Source organism: Microcaecilia unicolor, chromosome 7, assembly GCF_901765095.1.
Source record: "Microcaecilia unicolor chromosome 7, aMicUni1.1, whole genome shotgun sequence".
Classification (NCBI taxonomy): Eukaryota; Metazoa; Chordata; class Amphibia; order Gymnophiona; family Siphonopidae; genus Microcaecilia; species Microcaecilia unicolor.
In genome coordinates, this window is record NC_044037.1 from 105527516 (window position 1) to 105549462 (window position 21947).

General features: G+C 43.4%; 1 protein-coding gene across 3 annotated transcripts in view; it reads left to right on the forward strand.

The window, feature by feature from the left end:
- The window catches only part of TMEM219 (transmembrane protein 219), a 123858-nt gene that overhangs the window by 8125 nt on the left and 93786 nt on the right, over nucleotides 1-21947 (forward strand). For all 3 annotated transcript variants that reach the window (XM_030209569.1, XM_030209571.1, XM_030209570.1), the window contains exon 2: nucleotides 12230-12500. In XM_030209569.1, coding sequence (XP_030065429.1) covers nucleotides 12339-12500 — 162 coding nt within the window. In that variant the 5' untranslated portion in view covers nucleotides 12230-12338. The remainder of the gene's footprint in view (nucleotides 1-12229; nucleotides 12501-21947) is intronic.

Genomic DNA, 21947 nt, shown 5'->3' on the forward strand with positions numbered 1-21947 from the left:
AGTACTGCTTCGGTGCATCCCACCAGTCTGGATTGATCAGCATGATGATATGGAAGGTAAAATTATGTATTATACCTGATAATTTTCTTTCCATTAATCATAGCTGATCAATCTATAGCCCCTCCCAGATATCTGTATGGTTTATATTCTGGTTGCATTTCAGGTTCAAGTTTAGTCTTCAGTTCCTGTTCAGGAGGACTTCCTGTTCAAGTTTTTCAATGGATTCTTCAAGAGTTGAGACGAATTTGTGTTACAGTGAGCTGCTGCATTCCTCGCCCCTCCGTTTTACGGGGCTGGATTGAGACTTAAATTCTGCCGGCGCTCCCTCCCGCTTCGTGCGGCAGTAGGGCAGCTTTGTACCCCTCCCGCTTCGGCGGTGTTAGGGTCAGTCAGCTCCTCCCGCGGTTGCAGGATAAGCCAGATCCCCCCGCATCAGCGGGTGTGGTGTCCCTCCCCCGCTCCGCGGGGATGAGCTGGATGGATTCCCCTCCCCCACTTGTGTAGGGATGAGCTGGGTTAATTCCCCTCCCCCGTTTCGGCGGTGGTGAGCTGGGCAGAGTGTCCCTTTGTGGGTGTAATTCTCTAAGTGCTGAGTCCTGCGGATGGAGCTTGGATATCGACATACTGAGGAGTTTCCGGCAGCACATGACCACATATAGGGAGGCAAAAGGATTGCTCTCTATCTCCACCTGCTGGTAGATGGACACAACCCACCAGTCTATGGATTGATCAGCTATGATTAATGGAAAGAAAATTATCAGGTATGATACATAATTTTACCATGTTCATGCTGATCTGGTTGTGTTTCTTGTAGGTAAGTCTATGAGGTCTGTCATGTAGCCCAGGGCTTCTCCATAGGTAATTTTATGGACTAGGGTGCAGATTTTGAAAGCAATACGTTCTTTGATTGGTAGCCAGTGTAGTTTTTCTCGGAGGGGTTTGGCGCTTTTGAATCGTGTTTTTCCAAATATGTCTGGCTGCTGTGTTTTGAGCGGTTTGTAGTTTCTTTATGAGTTGTTCTTTGCATCCCACATAAATTCCATTGCAGTAGTCAGCATGGCTTAGAACCATTGATTGTATCAAGTTATGAAATGTTTCCCTCTGGAAGAACGGTTTCACATGTTTGAGTTTCCACATTGAGTGGAACATTTTCCTTATTGTAGAGTTAACTTGGCCCTCAAGTGTAAGGTTATGGTCTATAGTAACGCCGAGGATTTTCAGGCTGTCTGAGATGGGGAGGATGAAGTCTGGGGTGTTTAAGATCATAGGTTTGTTCGTATTGTGTTGGGATGAGAGGATGAGACAATGTGTTTTATCTGTATTGAGTTTTAGTTGACATGCATTTGCCCATCAGTCCATGATGTTTAGGCTGAGCTTGATTTCTTTAGAGATTTCTGTTGGGTCATGTTTGTAAGGTATGTAAATCATGATGTCGTCTGCATAGATGGAAGGGTTGAGGCCTTGGTTGGATAATGATTTGGCTAGCGGTGTCATCATTAGATTGAAGAGGATCGGTGATAGTGGTGATCCTTGTGGTACTCCGCATTCGGCTGTCCATGGTGAGGATATGTTTGAGTTTGATTTCACTTGGTATGTTCTCGTGGTTAGGAAGCCCTTGATCCAGCTAAGTACAATTCCCCCAATACCGAAGTATTCTAGGAGTCTTAGTAGTATATTATGGTTTACCATGTCAAATGCACTCGACATGTCGAATTGAAGGAGAAGAATGTTTTTTCCTGTTGCAATTTCCTGCTTGAATTTGGCTAGGAGAGTGATGAGTACTGTTTCAGTGCTATGGAGGGGGCGAAATCCTGATTGTGATTTGTGTAAGATTGAGAATTTGTTTATGTAGTCGCCGAGTTGTTTGGTTACCATGCTTCCCAACAGTTTGACTGCTAGTGGGATGGATGCAACTGGGTGGTAATTGGTGATATCACTTGTTTTTTTTCTTAGTGTCTTTTTGAATTGGGGTGAGTAGGATGTTGCCATTTTCCTTAGGGAAGAGGCCTTGTTGGAGCAGGTAGTTTAGGTGGGATGTGAGGTCTGCTGTGAAGCGGTCGGAGGCGGATTTTATTAGGTAGCTGAGGCATGTATCCAGTTTGCAGTGGGTGTTGGAGCCCTTATGGATCACATGGATGACTATTTTGGTGGTGAGGGGTGCGAAGTTTGTCCAGATTCGGTCCGCTGGATATTCTCCAGGGGTTGGGTCCATGGCGTTGATGAAGTTTTCGATATCGGTATTGTTGAGAGGGAGTGTTTTGCGTAGATTTATAATTTTTTCATAGAAATAATTATCTAGTTTGTTTGCAGATGGGATGTCTGTGTTGGTTGAAGTGACCAAAGTGGTGTCTAGTAGTTTGTTGATGAGTTGGTATAATTTCATCGTGTCTTTGTAGTCTGGTCCTATTTTGGTTCTATAATATGTTCTTTTGGCCTGTCTTATCGCGTATTTGTATTTTTTTTGTGTGTGTTTCCAGACGTTAAGCGTGTGTTCGTCTTTTATTTTTTTCCATGCTCTTTCGAGTTTTGTGAATTGTGTTTTTAGTTTTTTAAGTTCGTCGTTGAACACAGCCAGTGCATATAAATATGTAAATATGGCAATAATTATATGAATAAGTGCCCAAACCGGCTAAACTCACTCAATTATGAAAGCCTACCATCCTTAACTACCCTAATCACTCTCTTCCTTCTTCCCTATTCCCTTCCTTGATCGCTACACATCACTAACTGTATCTGATATCCTGATATGACAATGTTAACAAATCTATGTAAGCCACATTGAGCCTGCAAATAGGTGGGGGAATGTGGGATACAAATGCAATAAATAATAATAATAATAGATACTTCCACAATAGTCTAGGCAAAATGTAAGTGAAAAACATTTGTCTAATTTCTCTAGTACAGTGTATATTTGATTTGGCATAAGTTTCGTTATAGTCTCCCTTTCTTAAAGCCACATTTTCTAATCATTACCTTGCATGGGCAAGAAGATGAAAACTCAACAAATCTCCTGAAAACCTTTACACTGCCCCTGACCTGTCAGTACATTTTCAGCATTATTGGCTGCTAATTCCTTTGGTGCATTAGGAAGGAATACTGACTGACCTCATTTGCATCCATTTAAATGCAACTGCAGTGATGTTTAGTGTATATGTTAACACAGGTGCTTGAGCCCTTTGAGTATTTTGCACACAATAATGAGCAAGAAAATCAGGTGCTAACAGCTTTTTAATGCTGGCAATAGTTTTGAGCATTGACCCCTAGGAGATATTGATACCTCGGACCAGCTTTAACCTCCTTGAATCCCTGTGTTGGGGTTCTGGGAAAAACGCAGGACCCATCCTTGAATATCTCTAAGGAGAGAGCTCCCGTCTCTTCCCGAGCTGCAGGTCTTGTGTGTATGTGTCCAGTAAAGGGCATCTCCTAGACTCCTGTATTGCACTTGTTTATGCATGGACTTGCACGTGCACTGTACATTCTCACATTTACTGCATTGGAATATGTAAATGCATGACCTTTCTATGCCCTGTAGCTTTATTTTACCATTACTGCAATTTTGAAAATGGAATTTTCCCTTTTAACCACTTTCACTTTCTGTGCGAGTTAATATTCTACACGTGGAAATGACTTTTATAAAAAAATGTGTTGATGTATATGTATGTGAAAGTACATATCAATGTTTTCTCTAAACTGCACAATCTTACACCTCTGTAGAAGCTATGTACCAGTCTTGGCCTTCTGCACAGCAGTTGCACCTTGGAACCATCTCCCTCCTGCTGCCGTTACCTCTACAGACCAGTGGCAAAACAAAGGTAGCCACCACAGGGCTGCACTGTCCATATTCACAGCTGCTGGTCCCTGCCCCTCCGACATTGCTTCCTGCTCTGGGGCAGCTGGCAGTCACAAACCTGCATGGTGCGGCCTTCGGTGTCTGTCCTCTGTTTTGCTGCTGCTGGTCTGGAGCAGTAGCAGTGGTGGGGGTGAACTCAGGAGCTGGAAGGAAAGGTCAGAGAGAAGGGACAGATGCTGGAAGGAAGAGGGGTGGCTTCGGGCTTTTAAATATTTATGATTTTATGTGGGAAATAAAGTTGGACTTCAATCTGCTATTTTGCTGCCCATTTGGATTTCGCAGACCGTTTGCCCACTTGTTTTCTTGTTACTTCACATTTAACGCCTAGTACTAGATTTTGGATTTGGATTAAGATCACATCTTTTTCAGTAATAACTCAAAGCAAGTTACATGTAGGTATTTTCCTGTCCCCTGGAGGGTTTACAATTTAAGTTTTGTACCTGAGGCAATGGAGGATTAAGTGACTTGTCAATGATCTCAAAGCAGCAGTGGGGTTTGAACTCTGTCTTCCCTGATTCTCAGCTTGTTGCTCTAACCATTAGGTACACATAGCTGTACCTAATGTTTGGTAATTCAACAGTGAGCTAAAGGTTGGCAGAGCTGAAAACTGGTGGTCCTTTGGCAACCTACCAAAAACATTGATAGGTAACATGGGCCTCATCTGTCCCAGTATGTTCTTATTTTATGGATGCCATTGTGGAGTGGAGTAGCCTAGTGGTTAGTGCAGTGGACTTTGATCCTGGGGAACTGAGTTCGATTCCCACTGCAGCTCGTTGTGACTCTGGGCAAGTCACTTAACCCTCCATTGCCCCTGGTACAAAATAAGTACCTGAATGTATGTAAACCGCTTTGAATGTAGTTGCAAAAACCTCAGAAAGGCGGTATATCAAGTCCCATTTCCTTTTCCCCATAGGATTTTTGTTACAGTGCTGCTGAAAAATCACTGGTCACATGGCCAACAGGAAGATGCTGGACTGGGGAGCTAGTGCTGACAGGGCCAGATGCACTAAACGAGCCAGCAATGTGGTTTTTAAACTAGTTCTAGCCGGTTTAGTGTGCAAGTAGTAAACCGGGACATTTACAAAAGGGTTCTCCAAGCCATTTTCCTGTCATGGTAGCAGCTAACTAAAATAGAATGCAAAGCTATTATAATGAGCATGCAATGCGATGCACTGCCGTTTCCGATCCCATGCACAAAAGCAGTCCCTACTTTTACTGTGGAAATTTTAACAGGAGGTCTGGACCTGCTGGTTCGTCATTATCGCAAGTAGGAGAAGGGGAGAAACAAACCCAGGCCTCCTTCTCCTCTTTTCCTGATATCACCGAGGAGGAAACCACCCACCTTCTTTCCTCCTCGAAATGCACCACCTGTTCCTCTGATCCCATCCCCACCAACTTACTAAACAACATCTCTCCTACTGTCACCCCCACCATCTGTCATATCCTCAACCTCTCTCTCTCCACTGCAACTGTCCCTGACACCGTCAAGCATGCTGTAGTCACACCACTTCTCAAAAAACTATCACTAGACCCTACCTGTCCTTCCAACTACCGCCCCATCTCCCTCCTACCCTTCCTCTCCAAGATACTTGAACGCGCCGTTCACAGCCGCTGTCTTGATTTTCTCTCCTCTCATGCCATCCTCGATCCGCTTCAATCCGGTTTTTGCCCTCTGCATTCGACGGAAACGGCACTCACTAAAGTCTGTAATGACCTGTTCTTTGCCAAATCCAAAGGTCGCTACTCCATCCTCATCCTCCTCGACCTATCCGCTGCTTTTGACACTGTCAATCATAATTTACTTCTTGCTGCACTATCCTCATTTGGGTTCCAGGGCTCTGTCCTCTCCTGGTTCTCCTCTTATCTCTCCCACCGTACCTTCAGAGTACAATCTCATGGATCTTCCTGTACCCCCATCCCACTCTCTGTTGGAGTTCCTCAGGGATCTGTCCTTGGACCCCTTCTTTTTTCAATCTACACCTCTTCCCTGGGCTCGCTGATCTCATCTCATGGTTTCCAATACCATCTTTATGCTGACGACACCCAGCTTTACCTCTCAACACCAGAAATCACTGCGGAAACCCAGGCCAAAGTATCAGCCTGCTTATCCGACATTGCTGCCTGGATGTCCAACCGCCACCTGAAACTGACATGGCCAAGACCGAGCCCATTGTCTTTCCACCCAAACCCACTTCTCCTCTCCCTCCACTCTCTATTTCAGTCGACAACACCCTCATCCTCCCCGTCTCATCTACCCGCAACCTCGGAGTCATCTTCAACTCCTCCCTCTCCTCTGCCCATATCCAGCAGACAGCCAAGACCTGTCGCTTCTTTCTCTATAACATCAGCAAAATTTGCCCCTTTCTCTCCGAGCACACCACCCGAACTCTCATCCACTCTCTCATCACCTCTCGCCTTGACTACTGCAACCTACTCCTCACTGGCCTCCCACTTACCATCTATCCCCCCTTCCATCCGTTCAGAACCCTGCTGCCAGTCTTATCTTCCGCCTAGACCGACATGCTCATATCACCCCTCTCCTCAAGTCACTTCACTGGCTTCCGATCAGGTACCGCATACAGTTCAAGCTTCTCCAGATTGAGTGCATTTGTAGGTTAGTACCTACAAATGCACTCAATCTGCAGCCCCTCATTACCTCTCTACCCTCATCACCCCTTACGCTCCTACCCGTAACCTCCGCTCACAGGACAAATCCCTCCTCTCAGTACCCTTCTCCACCACCGCCAACTCCAGGCTCCGCCCTTTCTGCCTCGCCTCACCCTATGCTTGGAATAAACTCCCTGAGCCCATACGCCAAGCCCCCTCCCTGCCCATCTTCAAATGCTTGCTCAAAGCCCACCTCTTCAATGTCGCTTTCAGCACCTAACCATTGTACCTCTATCCAGGAAATCTAGACTGCCCCCAATTTGATTGACTGCACTTTTTTGTCCTTTAGATTGTAAGCTCCTTTGAGCAGGGACTGACCTTCTTTGTTAGATTGTACAGTGCTGCGTAACCCTGGTAGCGCTTTAGAAATGTTAAATAGTAGTAGTAGTAGTAATTGGAGCACACACAAAAAAAAGTACACTGGTTTCCATGCAGCTTCTTTGTGTGTATGAAAGCTGTGTCATGATTCTTTTTTCAAATGACATTTTACTGGCAATAAATGGGAGGGGGGGCAGTAAATTTATATCATAAAAGTAATGGTGACTTACCAAAAATGCAAGGAAGACAAGGGTCAAACAGCCTCGGCTGGGAAACAGCATCCCCCATGCATAGAAACACAACAGAGAGGAGCTGAACCAATTGGACAGTGTCAGCCTGGGATGTCCCGCCCACTCACTACTGGAAGGGGACACCAGGAAGTTCAGATCCAATCACCTCACAGCTCTGGAGTGATGTCATCAGGGAAGCCCTGCAGGGAGTTGGGACAGCAGCCAGCCAATGAGAGTCCATCTTCAGGGAGATGGGCGTTCCAGGATGTCAGCTGGCCAATAGAAGGAAGCAGCAGGAACAGCTGGCGGGTGGAACTAAGCCCTGATGCTGATTCCTCAGAGCCCAGAGCAGCAGCAGGGTCCGATGAAAAACGGAATTAAAAGAGATAAAAAAGATAAGTTAAACAATTAAATTATAAAGTGACTGTGAAAGCTTAATTACGCTGTAGCTGACCTATGAAGATGATGGATGTTGTTAACATTGCCATATAAAACAGTTATCATTGGCAATGAACATCGCTGAGGTCAATTGGTGAGAGGAACTAAATGCTATTGAATGCTATTGAAGAGTTATCTAAAAAAAATCCTCAATTGAAGTTGCATCTTTTATATAGGTGGCCTGATACCTGTGAAAAGGTTTAAAATATTTTAAAACATCTGCCCCATAAGTGTCATGTTAAATCTGGGCTTAGGGGCTCTTTTACTAAGCTGCGGTAAAAGGGGCTGTGCGCTAGCAGCGGCAGCCAGTTTTGCTGTGCGCCTGGGCCCCTTTACCGCAGCAGGAGAAAATAGAAATGACCACACAGCCATTTTGGGGGGAGCACTTACCGCCACCCATTGAGGTGGTAGCAAGAGCTCACACGCTGGTCTAGCGGTAACACCCTGCAGCATAGGAGCCGACACTGGGTGCTTGAGCACCCCCAATATTGAGAAAAATTCCTTGTATGTGTCCAGGGAGGGGTTATTTCCATTGGGCTTACCCCCAATGATTTTGAAAAGTTGGCTTCTATGCCCTGCAGAAATATTTTTCCAATATTTCCGTTAGCGCCGGAAATGGTGCGAGCTGGGAGTGGAACCTGCGTTGGGCCAGCGGTATTTCGGGGTTGCCACGTGGCAACCCATTAGTAAAAGGGCCCCTTGGTGCACAAGAGAGGCCCAAATTAAGGCGTCCCTTTACCAAGCTATTCTAAAAAGTGGCTGGTGCTAGTCCGTGGGTTTTCTACGCACTGTGTCCATTTTTAGCAAGACAGTAAAATGGCTGCCATGTCATATTTTTTTGTAATGGCCTTTTGCTAATTTCCCCATTAGTGCATGGCCATACTGCCACCTATTTAAAAGGTGGTAAGGGCTCCCACACACACCACTCCTCACTAATCGGGTAGCGAATGGCAATGTGCCCACGCTACCCAATTAGCGTAGGCAAGCCTACTGTCCGCCCGTGGGCATGCCACTCGCACTGGAAAATAAAATATTTTCCAGTGTGGGATTTGTATGCTTTGAGCAGGAAACTACTGCGGTTTATATTGTTCCTGATCCTCTTCTTTTTGGAATTGGCATAATTTTTTTCATCATATTATGCTGATGGAGAAGCAGAGGGGTGAGGATGTCCTTTAAATGTAAAAAGTAGTTCTTATCTGTGTGGGGTCCTTATATACTTTCCCTTTCTCTCAGAGCCCATAGTTTGATATTGAATACTTTTTAACTTTGCATGTAATTTTTTTTTGTAGGGGGGGGGTGGGTGTTTGAGGTGTTTCAATTGTCTTAGGACAGATGTTTTTTTTGTCTATACGGGGGGCTATCGGACATAAAGCTCCTCTGTGTGTTGCTTGATTGTTGTGTAATTGTTTCCAGTGCTCCTGGACTTGTTTTGTTGTTTCTTGCAATTGTTTATTGATTATATTAATAAACCGATTTAAACATAAAATTAGTGTGTACAGACAAATTTACACCTTCGTCACACAGGTATAAATTTGTGCAAGAGCATTTGTGTGCTACTGGGACCGTGTAGGTATAAAATAGATGGCTTTCTCAACTTTGACATAGGTGTTCTGTTATAAAGTTAGCCCCCTAAAATGTATCTTAAATTATTGGACACAAGAGAATCTGCCAACATTTTGGTACTGGAGGAACAAACTTCATGCCCTGATATTATGGGAATCACATGAAGCCAGATGTTAATCTTAAAAGACAAAAAAATTGGTGGATACGTGGAATGGCCTCCCAGTGGAGGTCGTGGAGTCAAGGACTGTGACAGAATTTAAGAAAGCGTGGGACAGGCATGTGAGATCTCTTAGGAAAAGGAGGAGTTGGAGGTTACTGAGGATGGGCAGACTGGATGGGTCATTTGGTCCTTATCTGCCGAACTTTCTATTAATCTGGTATCCATATTTGCAATCCATTTCTTCAACAGCCTATAGTAAAGTCCTGAATAGGGTATAGGGGGAAGGGTAGATTAGGGGATGGTTTCAGTGGGAGGGTGTTATCTTCATGGTTAGGGGTTATCAGAAACAATACCTTGGATGAAACATGGTTATTTCATCTTTACAGTCTTGGGGGGAGGGGGGGTTGGATGGGGGAGATTGTAAAGATATTGGATGAGAACTGGTAATAAGCTTTGTTTGTAATGACTGTTTTCAATTTTTCAGATACAAAGATTCTGTAAAAATAAATTAGTTCCCTATGGCATTAATTTTATAAGATGTTCTGCATTCATATGCCAGTGTGTATATATAAAAGGCCTCTTATAAAATGGCCCTTAAATAAAAGTATGGCAAGAACACACATATTTTTATGTGATTCAGGTGTAAGGATGTTTGGGGGGTGGAGTTTAGGTGTAGCATGGGTAAAGTAGCAATTTATGCACATTATTTATAAATATGTGTGTATATTTACACCAGCTGCTCAGGACATGTAAGTATACATGGGTTCATTTTACCCACGGTTTCTGAAGGTTTTGTACTAGTATTTTGTAAAGACACATGGGCCTAAAGTAAGCATTTACTTGTTCTCCTCACCTAGGGGACATATTTTAAAATTACCCTCCATATAAGTTTTTCTGACTTGGGCAGAGGTGTACCTGGTGAGAGAGGTTGGGTTGGGATATGTACTTATGCACCAACTTTATAAAATTGGATTGGATTGGATTTATTAACTTGATATACCGCTTAATACAAAAGTTTTAAAGCAATTCACAATAAAATTACATGTACTTAAAACAATAAAACAACACAACTTAAATGTTACAGTTTATACAATAGTACTGAATCTGAAAATGTAATTAAAATTAGTTTCAAAAAGCCAGGTTTTCAATACTTTACAAAAGCCTAGAAAACCTGTCATACTGCTGACATTAGTAGATAATGAGTTCCATAACAAAGGTCCCTCATAAGTAAGGGCCTTTTTTACTAAGCCGTGCTAGAGGCGCATTAGCGTTTTTAGCATGCACTAACCATGTAGATGGCCATAATATTCATATGAGAGTCTACACGGTTACTGCGTGCTAATTTTTAGTATGTGCTTAAAAACGCTAGCGCACCTTAGTAAACAGGGCCCTAAAAGCTCTCCTGCTATTAGAAGTAAATTTGATCACTTGAAGTGAGAAGAACGAAGAAAAAAAATTCTGGTTATCTTGTTTAATCAGAGTCTCTCAAAGATATTCAGGAGAATACAAAAAAAAAAAAAAAAGAAGCCTTAAAAACCAAACAATATCTTAAGAACAGTTCTGGCAGAAACAGGCAACCAGTGCAATTCTCGCAAGATTAGCATTATATGATCAGTTCTCTTTCCATTAACTACTAAATGTGCAGCAGTATTTTGTACAAGCTGAAGCCTCTTCTGACTGGTTAAAGTTAGTCCCTGATATAAAAAATTGCAATAATCAGTTCTACTCATGACAAATGCATGTATTAAATTAGACTGAGTCAGAAGAGATGTAAGCTGCCGAATTTGCTTCAGTTGGAAATAACATGGTATAACAACTTGATGATTTGTTTATCAAATTTCAAGGCGTTATCACAATAAAAACCAAGAGTCAGTATGGTTCTTTTTTTCAAATCATTTAGACTTAACAAAGTTCCATAGGTTACTATGGAACTTTGTAAGTCTAAGTGCTTTGAAAATACATCTCATAGTAACACTTTGTAAGTCTAAGTGCTTTGAAAATGAGCCCCTCTATAGTAACCTATATAACTTTGTAAGTCTATGTACTTTGAAAATGACCCTCTAAATCATCTTTAAGAGGAATTGAGCAGCCCACCTATTGAAGGATGAATAGTCAAAAGCCTACCAGTACAAGAAAGCCAAATAGCAGCAGATTTATCAATATTCAAAATGAAATCATGATTAACCATTTTTCCTGCATCTGATCGCGTATGTGAGCAAAATGGGAAGCTTTGTGCATGCATTTCTTATGAAATGTTCAGAGGCACTGTATATGCACACTTTCCCTTTGAAAACTGGTGTAATTTATGCATGTGGAGGGCAATTTTATAAACGGGCACTAGAGCCTTTTCTATAAAAGAGCATAAGCACTTAACCTTCCTTTACAGAATACTAGCTTAACTAGGTATATATGCACTTAAGTTAGACATGAGTGTTTATGCCAACTGTGGAGCTGTGTTAGCTTCTAATTGCTGCAGACATGCTCATAACTTACTGTATTCTAAAAGTTATGTGCACAAGTTTGAGCTCCGCCCATGCATACACCCCCTTGCAAATGTGCAAGTTAAATGGGTATTTACAGAATAGTGCTTAGGCAGAATTTTGGCACTTTCTATGTGCACATGTATGCATGTAAATGCCATTTTTCTAAATGTGTGTAAGTGGTGCGTATATGTTAACACTTGTGCAGCCAACATGGAGGTAGTTCTATAACATAAGTTAGGCATTCTGGTATACAATGATTCTCTACAGAACTGTAGGTCATCTGAGCCATTCCTTGTTTGCTGCATTGAGGATATGGAAATTGTAGTCTCAGTTTCTGTAAGGTAAGCAAGCATAACAAGCTCTATAGATATGAAAGGGGGATGGAATAAACGTAGGATGTCCTTAACCTGTCATTGATGACCTTAATCATATAGCAGTCCTCTTATCTCTCCCTTATCTCCCTGCTTTTTTGCTTTTGAGTTAATCCTGCTTTGTTCCTTTCTTTTGCCACACTTCATAGCTTCCACGAGGACTCCGAACCAGTTCTAAATGCTTAGACCTCCTGCTTTTCCTGTAGTCCCTACCTTGGGACAGCTGTCTGTGCTGAACCTCATTGACCGTCAGGCATTATGACCTTCTGCTGCTCCCTGTCTGAGAGGCTGCGTTTCTGTATAGAACAGCGCCCTCCACTGATGATGCTCCTCCTCTGCTTTGCGGCTCTGGCGGTAGCTTTCGCAGCATTTGGAACATACGTGGGGTCCCATGATGTCAGGAACAGTGACATTGTAAAGGTAGGCATTCACATTTGTGTTTAAATATATCCACCTCTATCAGCACAAAGAGATGAAGTTAGATTTATCTTCTCTGCTCTTTTCTGAAATAAAACTCTCCTGTTCCTTAACATCCCTGCAAGCCAGTCCAGTCCAGATGCATGAGTTTACACATTCAGAGAACTACTGACTTGAAAGTGATTCTATAAGTATCCTATGCAGCCCATGTAGACAGTATTCCTCAGTCCCCAGCAGATGGTAGGAGTGCTGTTGTGTAGGCAGAGTCTAGAAAGGAGTAACTCTTTTTGCCCACTATGGGGGTCTGCTTGAGTTGCCTGCTAGGATATTTCTTATCCTTTGGTTGAGAAAAAAAAGGTGTAGGAGAACAGTGTGGCTTTCAGGAGCTTGGATACCTCAAGCTTTAAGCTGGGGGTGTGTCAGATGGCTGCGTACTTACCCCCATCCTCTCAAAAGTTTTGCCTCACAGTGGGCTAAGTTCAGAGAGTTGTGCCTCGGCTTCTCCCTCTCTAATGTTGAAGGGGAACCCTTGAGTACCCACTGGGAGAGTAGGTGGCAGTAGTTACAGTAATGAGACAGAGTTGTAGAATGGCCTGCTGTGATGGACAGTTTCTACTCTTAAGGTGCTGATTAGGGGCGTAGTTCTTGCATGGAGGAGGAGAGAAGAATTGCTGCATGTCTCAGAAAGATGTTCCGTGGGCCTTAGAGCTTGCATGGCAGAGCACCATTTCTGACTGCTGCAGTGGTGGTGAAGGTGAGCCACAGCAGACAGTGGAGGCTCCAACAGGGGAATTTGGCATCGGCAAGAGAGGGCTGTAGAGGAATGGGAGATCGCAGTTTCAGAGGGATGCTGGCTTGTGAGATGGCAGTGGATCAGTTTTTGGCAGGAACCACCACCATCTTAGAGAACACCCACATGGATTCAGGCCCTCTGAAACAAATCTCTAAACCTGGAAGATTTTGATGGCGTTCCTTTTCTCTCTTTATTTATTGTAAACCACTCTGATATTTTATGAAGGGCGGTATATCAAGCCTATCTCTATATATAAAAGGCACCACCAACGTTCTAAATGAATCCTCCAGCCGGAAATGTGAAGGGGGAGAGAGATCCGTTTTCCCCATGAGTGTCTGCCCCGCCCTCCCTCTCTCTGTAACACAAACAGTGAAGGAAAACACAGCAAAGCACAAAATCAAATTGCTCTCTCTCTAACAGTGAAGTACTCAGAGGGGGGAGGGGAGAGAGGGCAGAAGCCCTCACTATCTCTGTAACACAAACACAGCACAGCAGGAAACAACACTGAAGGACTCGACTCCGAGGGGGGAGGGGACAGAAAGGACAGACAGCACAGGGGAAGGGAGAGAGGGCAGGGACACACACACTCCCACATGCACACAGAAGAAAACCTTGCTAGCCCCTGTTTCATTTGCATCAGAAACGGGGCTTTTTTACTAGTATTAAACTAAACTAAACTCTGTGGTTTCAGGCAGTAGAACCACCGGAGGCTTTGAGGCAGTGCAGCAGGCCCAGAGAGATCTTGGAAAGGACTGGGTTTCTGGTGCAGTTTGTTCTTTCTGTGTATAGGACAGAGCCTTTTGTTTAAAGCATTCAGGGAAACAGATCCCAGTTCCTCAGGAGATCTCAGCTGTGGGACCAGAGGTTTCTAAACGACCAAGTATGGATTTGGAGGCAGTCTTGGAGGACCTGCAGTCAGAATGATCTTCCCAGGAACCGACAGAAGAAGGTATGGCTACATTAGAGGACCAATAGACAGTTCGGAGGAGGAGTTGCCTTCAGGGAAGGATCCCTCTGTGGTAAGGATCTTCTACAGGAATGAACTTACAGAGCTGATTTCCCAAGTGGTAGTGTTTCTTAATGTCTCAGGTTGTGGTTCCCTTGATATTAGGGATTAGGAAACCTTGATTCTTGCCTGTGCACAGTGCTATAAAGGATATGATTTCAGCAGAGTGGGACTCCCCAGATGGGGTTCAAGGTTAGACAAACTAGGATGCTACTTTACCCGATTCTGCTGGAGGAGAAAGAGGTTTTAAAGCCTCTGAGAATAGATGCAGCAGTGTCTACAGTTATTAAGAAGACTACTCTCCCTAGTTGTGGGGGTGGGGGGGAGTAGCCTTGAAAGACCCTCAGTGATGGGTGTCCCTTTTAAAGCAAGTGTTTGACATGTGGGTCTTAGTCAAATACTTGCTTGCTGTTCAGTATATTGAGGTTATGTAGCATGGGTTTGCTTTTAGATGGGTTGAGCAGGTGTTAGTCGGGCTGGGTGTGGAGCCCACCAGTGGTCAGAGGTGAACAAAATCAAGATGGATTTGGCCTTTTTGGCAGATGCATTCCATGATGTAATTGGAGCTTGTGCCAAAGGCATGGCCCTGCTGGTGGTGGCACATTGATTCCTCTGACTTCACTGTTTGGGGAATGTGGTGTTAAAAGACCAGGCTTAGCAAACTTCTTTTCCGTGGAAGGCTGTTGTTCAGGGAGAGTTTAGGAGAGTCTAGAGTGTCTTGTTTTCCAGAGGATAGACTGCAGGTCTGGTCGTTTTTCAATGGCAAGGAGTTGGTTGCAGGAGATACTGTCGGTGTAGAGTCAGTGGAACCCAGCCGTCAATGTTGTTCCAGAAGGACCAGCCAATTGAGGGGAGTCATAGACCTGATTCAGGAATCAGTGTCTGCTGCTGTGTGTCAGGCCTATGACTGCTCAGTGAGGGTATCGACCCACACTCTGAAGCTGGCAGTGGGAGTTTGGTTAAGCAGGTTTTACTAGAGGTAAGTCAAGATTACATTGGATCAGTGGATCCTGGAAATCATCTGTACTGGATGCGCCCTGGAGTTTGCTCACCCTCAACTGGACAGTTTGCTGGAGTCTCCTTGCTGCTCATGAGACAAGGTGAGGGTGGTTAGGGACACTGCAGAGACTGCTGTAGCATGAAGCGGTGGTACTGTTTTCTTGTACCTGAAAAGGAAGCCACATTTTTGCCCATTTTAGATCTCAAGAGGGTGACCAAATTTCTATATGGAAACTCTCTGGTTGGTTATCTTAGTGGTCCAGTGAGGTGTATTTCCATATTCTGATATGGCCCAGTCATCAGAAGTTCCTTGGTTTTGCAGCTTTAGGACAGCATTTTCAGTTTCTATCGATAGCACCACAGACCTTTTCCAAAGTCTTGGGTAACATAGTAACATACATAGTAGATGACGGCAGAAAAAGACCTGCTTGGTCCATCCAGTCTGCCCAACAAGATAAACTCATATGTGTATACCTTACCTTGATTTGTACCTGCCTTTTTCAGGGCAGAGACCGTACAAGTCTGCCCAGCAGTATTTCCCGCCTCCCAACCACCAATCCCGCCTCCCATCTCCGGCTCTGGCACAGACCGTATAAGTCTGCCCTCCACTATCCTCGCCTCCCAACTACCAACCTCTCTTTCCCCACCTGCTCCGTCACCCAATTAGTAGCAGCAACCTTATGCAAAGAGGGGTGCACCAAAATTCCCTATCACAATGATTGATTGATATGGGCAGTCTTTCTATGAAAGTGAGAGAGTGAGAAGCTAGGTGATTCATTTCCTGGAGGAGCTGGACTGGGTGGTCAACTCAGCCCTAGAGCAAGTTGCAGCCTTCGCAGGTGATAGAGTATCTAGGAGTGTGTTTCAGTATGGCTCTGGGAAGAGAAAGCTGAAGATACAGATTCAAGAAGCTCAGTGGAGAGAGACCTTGGGCCTGGAATTACCTTCAAGCCTTAGGGTCAATGGCAGCATCTCTGAAGGGTAGTGCCTTGGGCCAGAGCATACATCTGGCCTCTGCAGCAGGTGCTATTGTCTCGGTGGCCTCAATCACAAGAGTTGGATGTGAAGCTGTTTCTCTGAAGAGAGGCCAGGGACAGTCTGGAGTGGTGGCTGGAGAGCACCAGTTTGGAGAAAAGTGTGAGTCTCAAGGCTCTGGAGTGGATGGTAGTAATGATGGATGCTAGTCTGAAGGGCTGTGGAGCTGATTGCCTGGGGCAGGTGGAACAAAGCCACTAGTCAAAGAAAAAAGCAGCATGGTTGATCAATAGGATAGAGACGAGAGCAATTCAGTTAAACCTGCAGGTGTTTTACTTGTTGATTCAGGGCAAGGTGGTGCAAGTGGTACCTGGTCAAAATAGCCCCAACAAAATGGCCCGACAAAATAGCCCCAACAAAAAAGCTCCAAACGAAAAAAATCTCCTGACATAATGATCCTTGACATAACAGCCACTGTCAAAATGGCCTGCCCACAATATAACCCTTGACAAGTTAGCCGCATGACAAAAGGGCCCGATCAGGCTGCCCAGAATATGGGACTGCATTTTTTCCCCTAATAATCTTACCTTGCCAAAAAGGATAAGGTTAGTAAGACGATGAAAATGATGACAATATTATTTTGGTTTTTTTTTTAAATTAGCATGTTGATGGAAGAATAGTTTCTTTAAATAGCAGAACAGATCATGAATACCAGTTTGTAGCTATAGAATTTTGTTTATATATGCTTTATGCAATTGAATGCTGGTAGGAGTCTTTATCATTGAAGATTTCAGTTGTAGTTTATTATATTTTTTGTGATGTGTATTTTTTCTTAGGGTGCTGTTTTGTTAAGGGGGCTATTTTGTCAAGGGTTGTTTTGTGGGAGGGGCCATTTTGTCAAGGGCTATTTTGTAAGGGTGTGAAATGTCAAGGGTTATTTTATTACAAGGCTGTTTTGTGAGGGCTTTTTTGTCAGGGCTATTATGACTGGGTGCCCGTGCAAGTGATGTTGGACAATGCAACAGCAGGGGCTTGTGTGAATTATCAAGGAGGCATGAAGAGTCTGTGGGAGCTGGTGAGAACAACAGAGTTGGAGTGAGCAGAGGCCCATCTGCTGGGCCTAACTACGGTACATGTAGCCAGAATGGAGAATATGCAAGTAGACTACCCAAGCAGAAGTGTTCTAAATCCAGGGGAATGAAATCTAGCACAGGAGACCTTTTCAAAAGTTGTACAATGTTGGGACCCACTGGTTATATACCTCATGCCAATAGTGTCCATTGCAAAAGTTCCCAAATTCTTCAGCTGCAGAAGAGAAGGTCGATCAGAAGAGATAGATGCACTAGTGCAGCTGTGGCCCAAAACAGCCCTGAAGCATGTGTTTTCCACTCTTGGGCAGGATCATTCAAAAGATAGATGCCCATGGAGATCTGGTGATGCTGGTAGCTCTGAACTGGCCAAAGAGACCCTGGTACAGGAATCTAGTGTGTTTATCAGTGGGTGCTTCACTTTGTTTTCCCATCATGGAGGGACTGGTGAAAATATAGGACCTATCTCCATACTGTTTTAGGGCTTGCAAAAAAAGAGTTGAGTTCCAGAAGAAGGTCTATTTCATTGGCATATGCGAGAATGGGGCGTGTTTTTGAAGGATGCTGTCAGGATCAACAGGTGCTTCCCTGGTGGGCTTCCACAAAAGATATTCTGGATTCTTTTGCAAATAGGTTTGGACAAGGGCTTCAAGTTAGCTTCTTTGAAGGTGCAGATTTATTTATTTGTTTAATAAAATGTATAACCCGTCCATCCAGCTTCTGAGCGGGGTACAAAAAACAACCATATCAAATAAAAACACACATTTCTTCAAACCCCCCCTCTGGCTTTTTTTTCTGGCTTGGTTAAACATAAACCGTTAGTTTCCCATCAGGATATGGTGCAGTTTTGTGGGATTCAAAGTTATTGTTATACCTTTACTCACAGAAAGATATATACCATACGTCTTCATGCCTTCTTATCGCCCTCTAAGCTCCCATTGTTTCCTTCCAAAGTTTCAATGTTTATGTTCCATTGTTACATTCCTTAACGACACCTCAACTGTTTCGCATAACTCTGCACAATGTAATCTATAACCAATCTGTAACAAATTGTATTTCCAACACTCAACTCATATTGTAAGCCACACTGAACCCACAAAAAGGTGGGAAAATGTGGGATACAAATGTAATAAATAAAAAATAAATAAATATTGAGACCTCCTAGACATCCAGAAGTGTCTCCTTCCCCCGGGATTTGATTCAGATTTGTCATCGTTGAAGGTTTGACCTTGAAGATGATTTTTTTTGGTAGTCATTTGCTCCGCTAGGATGCTTTCGGAATTTATTTATTGGAATTTATTAACTGCCTTTATTTAGAGATTCATCCAAGGTGGTGTACAGTAGGTACAGTTTAACATAAAACTTATAATTTTGTTAACAGCATAACCATAGTAAAATAATCAAGAACATAAATACAATAAATGAGGTAAACTTGAAAACAGTAAATTGAAACCTAATAATAGAATGACTGTGAAATTGTTTAAAAAATGTACACATTTAACAGCACTGAAATTCAGATACCAGAGATATAATACAGTGTTAGCATAATACTAATGATAGGGAAAGGAAAATGGGACTTGATATACCGCCTTTTTGAGATTTTTGCAACTACATTCAAAGCGGTTTACATATATTCAGGTACTTATTTTTTTTTTTTTATTAAATCATTTATTTATAATTAGCAAGCATTACATCTTGTATTTAGAAACACAGAAAAGCAAAAAGAAAGTACATAGGAAAAAGAAACACTGAATAAATTTTCATATTCTTCCTTAGACCACAATAAGAGCATGGGAGACGTGTCTAGTAATAAAATAAAGAAACAACATAATCTTATACAATAAGAAATACTAAAGAAAATGGCCTGGCTCATTAATCCACTATAGTAAAGATTAATCCGTTATTAAATTATTACACTGGGGATACATTGAGAACCCGCTTTTGTTCCAGAAAAAACTTTAACTGATCCGACTCAAAAAAGACATATTTTACATTAAGATACTTCACTATGCATTTACAAGGATAGGATAACAAAAAAGAGGCTCCAATTGCCCTTGTCTCATCTCTCAACGCTAAGAATAACTTTCTCCTGTCTTGAGTGGTTTTAGTTACGTCTGGATAAATCCAGATCCTGGATCCACAAAAAGGTTTCATAGAGTTTTTAAAGTACATTTTTAGAATTGCGTTAAGGTCTTGCTCAAAGACTAATGATATCAATAAAGTCTGTCGATTTGAAACTGCTGAAAAAGACTGTTCCAGAAACGCCGAGAGATCTTGTATTTCCTGATTTTTCTCTTGTGGTTTAGTTTGATTGTCTATCTGCTTCGATTCTCCCTCTTTATTTTTAGGCAAAGGAAGATAGAAAATTCTATTTACTGGAGGAATATGAGAGGGAGAATATTGTAGATTTTCAATCAAATATTTACGAAACAGTTCCATCGGGCTCAAGCCTATTATAACAGGAAAACTTAATATCCTTAAGTTCAGGCGCTTATTAAAATTTTCAAGTTGTTCAATCTTTCTCAAAGTCATCAGCTTGTCTTTAATCAAAACACTGTTAGTCTGTTTCAGCGTCGTTATTTCTGTTTGAATCAAATCTATTTTTGAAGTAGTATCTACTTTAAAGTTATCCATAGATTCTGTTAAGAGATCAACTTTACTTACGAGCATGGAAGTCTCTTTTACCGTGTTCGCTACAGTTTGAGTCAGTTCTTGGATAGCGGTCCAAATCAACTCCAGTGTAACCACCTGGGGAGTATTCTGTTCCACAGTTGTTTCCTCGGTCCGCTTTGGAGTGGAGCCGCCACTTACAAATCAGCCGCGTTCGACTTCCGAAGCGGCTAGATCCGACATCCACTGCCGACTGCGAGCTGGACAAGGTGGTTGATTAATATCCGGCGGGGATAAGAAGATCTCTGGGCCCAAGTGAGCCGTCGCTCCTTCGTCGGCGCTCACAGCAGGCGAACTCTCGCCGGGATTAAATGTGGGCTTTGTTGTGAAGCGATCCAGCGTCGTCTGAACCGGCGACGAGGTAAGAACCAATGACGGATGGCTCTTTACCAAAGCTTTCCTCTTTGTATGAGGCATTTTTGAAAAAGGAAAACAAGTTTTAAGTATAGGTCCAGAGAGCTCAAGCGCACACACTCAAAGCTGAGCCGCCATCTTGGACACGCCTCCTCAGGTACTTATTTTGTACCGGGGGCAATGGAGGGTTAAGTAACTTGCCCAGAGTCACAAGGAGCTTTAGTGGGAATCGAACTCAGTTCGCCAGGATCAAAGTCCACTGCACTAACCACTAGGCTACTCCTCCATTCCAAGCACCTAATAAGCATGCTTTAGAATGTTCAACTAACATAGATATGATTCTAAAGATTTTTAACAATGTGGCTTACCATATAGCTGAGGAACCAAGAGCAGATATATGATGGGAACAAGATGCATGGTAACAGAGTCAGTTGGAATAATTTGATGGTTAGTTAAGGCAAGTTTGTTATATAGTTATGCAAGAGATAAGGAACTGATCTAAGGTATAGTGTGTGTAGCAAGCTAGTCCAGGTGCAGAATGAGTATATAGTCAGTCACCCTATGTTTTAAAGGCTTGGAAGAAGAGCCAGCCTTTCACCTGCTTCCTGAAGTACAAGTAGAGATAGCTTGAGCCCTCAGAGTGCGCGCGCACCTGCAGAGGAGGCGACTTCCCTATGGACAGGTAAGCCGACACAATCATCTCCCGAAGCCACCTGGCGACCGTGGCCTTGGAGGTCATTTCACCCTTCTTGTGACCAGCAAACAGCACAAAAAGATGGTCTGACCGACGGAAGGAATTAGTAGCTTCCAAATAGTGAATCAGAACTCACCTGACATCCAAACACCGTTATACCCGATAATCACTAGGGTAGTCCTCTTGCCTGAAAGCTGGTAAAACCACCTCCTGGTTAAGATGAAAACAAGTCACCACCTTTGGTAGAAAGGAAGGAACTGCTTCCGAAAAACGAAGAAATGGATCCCTGCATGACAGAGCCTGGAACTCTGACACTCTTCTAGTGGAAGCCATCGCCACCAGAAAAATTGCCTTCAAAGGAAGATCCTTCAAGGACACTTTATCCAGGGGTTCAAAAGGAGGACGCTGCAATGCTTGCAGGACCAGGTTGAAGTTCCATTCCGGCAATACCAGAGCTCAAGGCGGCCTAATATGGTTGACGCCGCAGAGAAAACGAACCACGTCTGGATGAGAAGCCAACGAGCGACTGCAGAAATGGCCTCGAAAACATGCCAAGGCCACAACTTGGACCTTCAGAGAGCTCAAGGAAAGCGCCTATTGAGACCCTCTAGCAAGAAGGCCAAGATTGACCTGAGCGGAGCCAATTCCACTGAGATCTCTGACAACGAACACCAAGAGATAAATGTTGGCCAGACTCTCGCATAGGCGGAAGAAGTGGAATGTTTGTGCGCCTGCAACATGGTAGCAATCACCGACTCGGGATAGCCTTTACGTCTGAGGCACGCCCTCTCAATAGCCAAGCCATAAGCCCAAAGGGAGCAGGATCCTCCATGACAATAGGACCTTGAACTGAGAGATCGGGGTTTTTCGA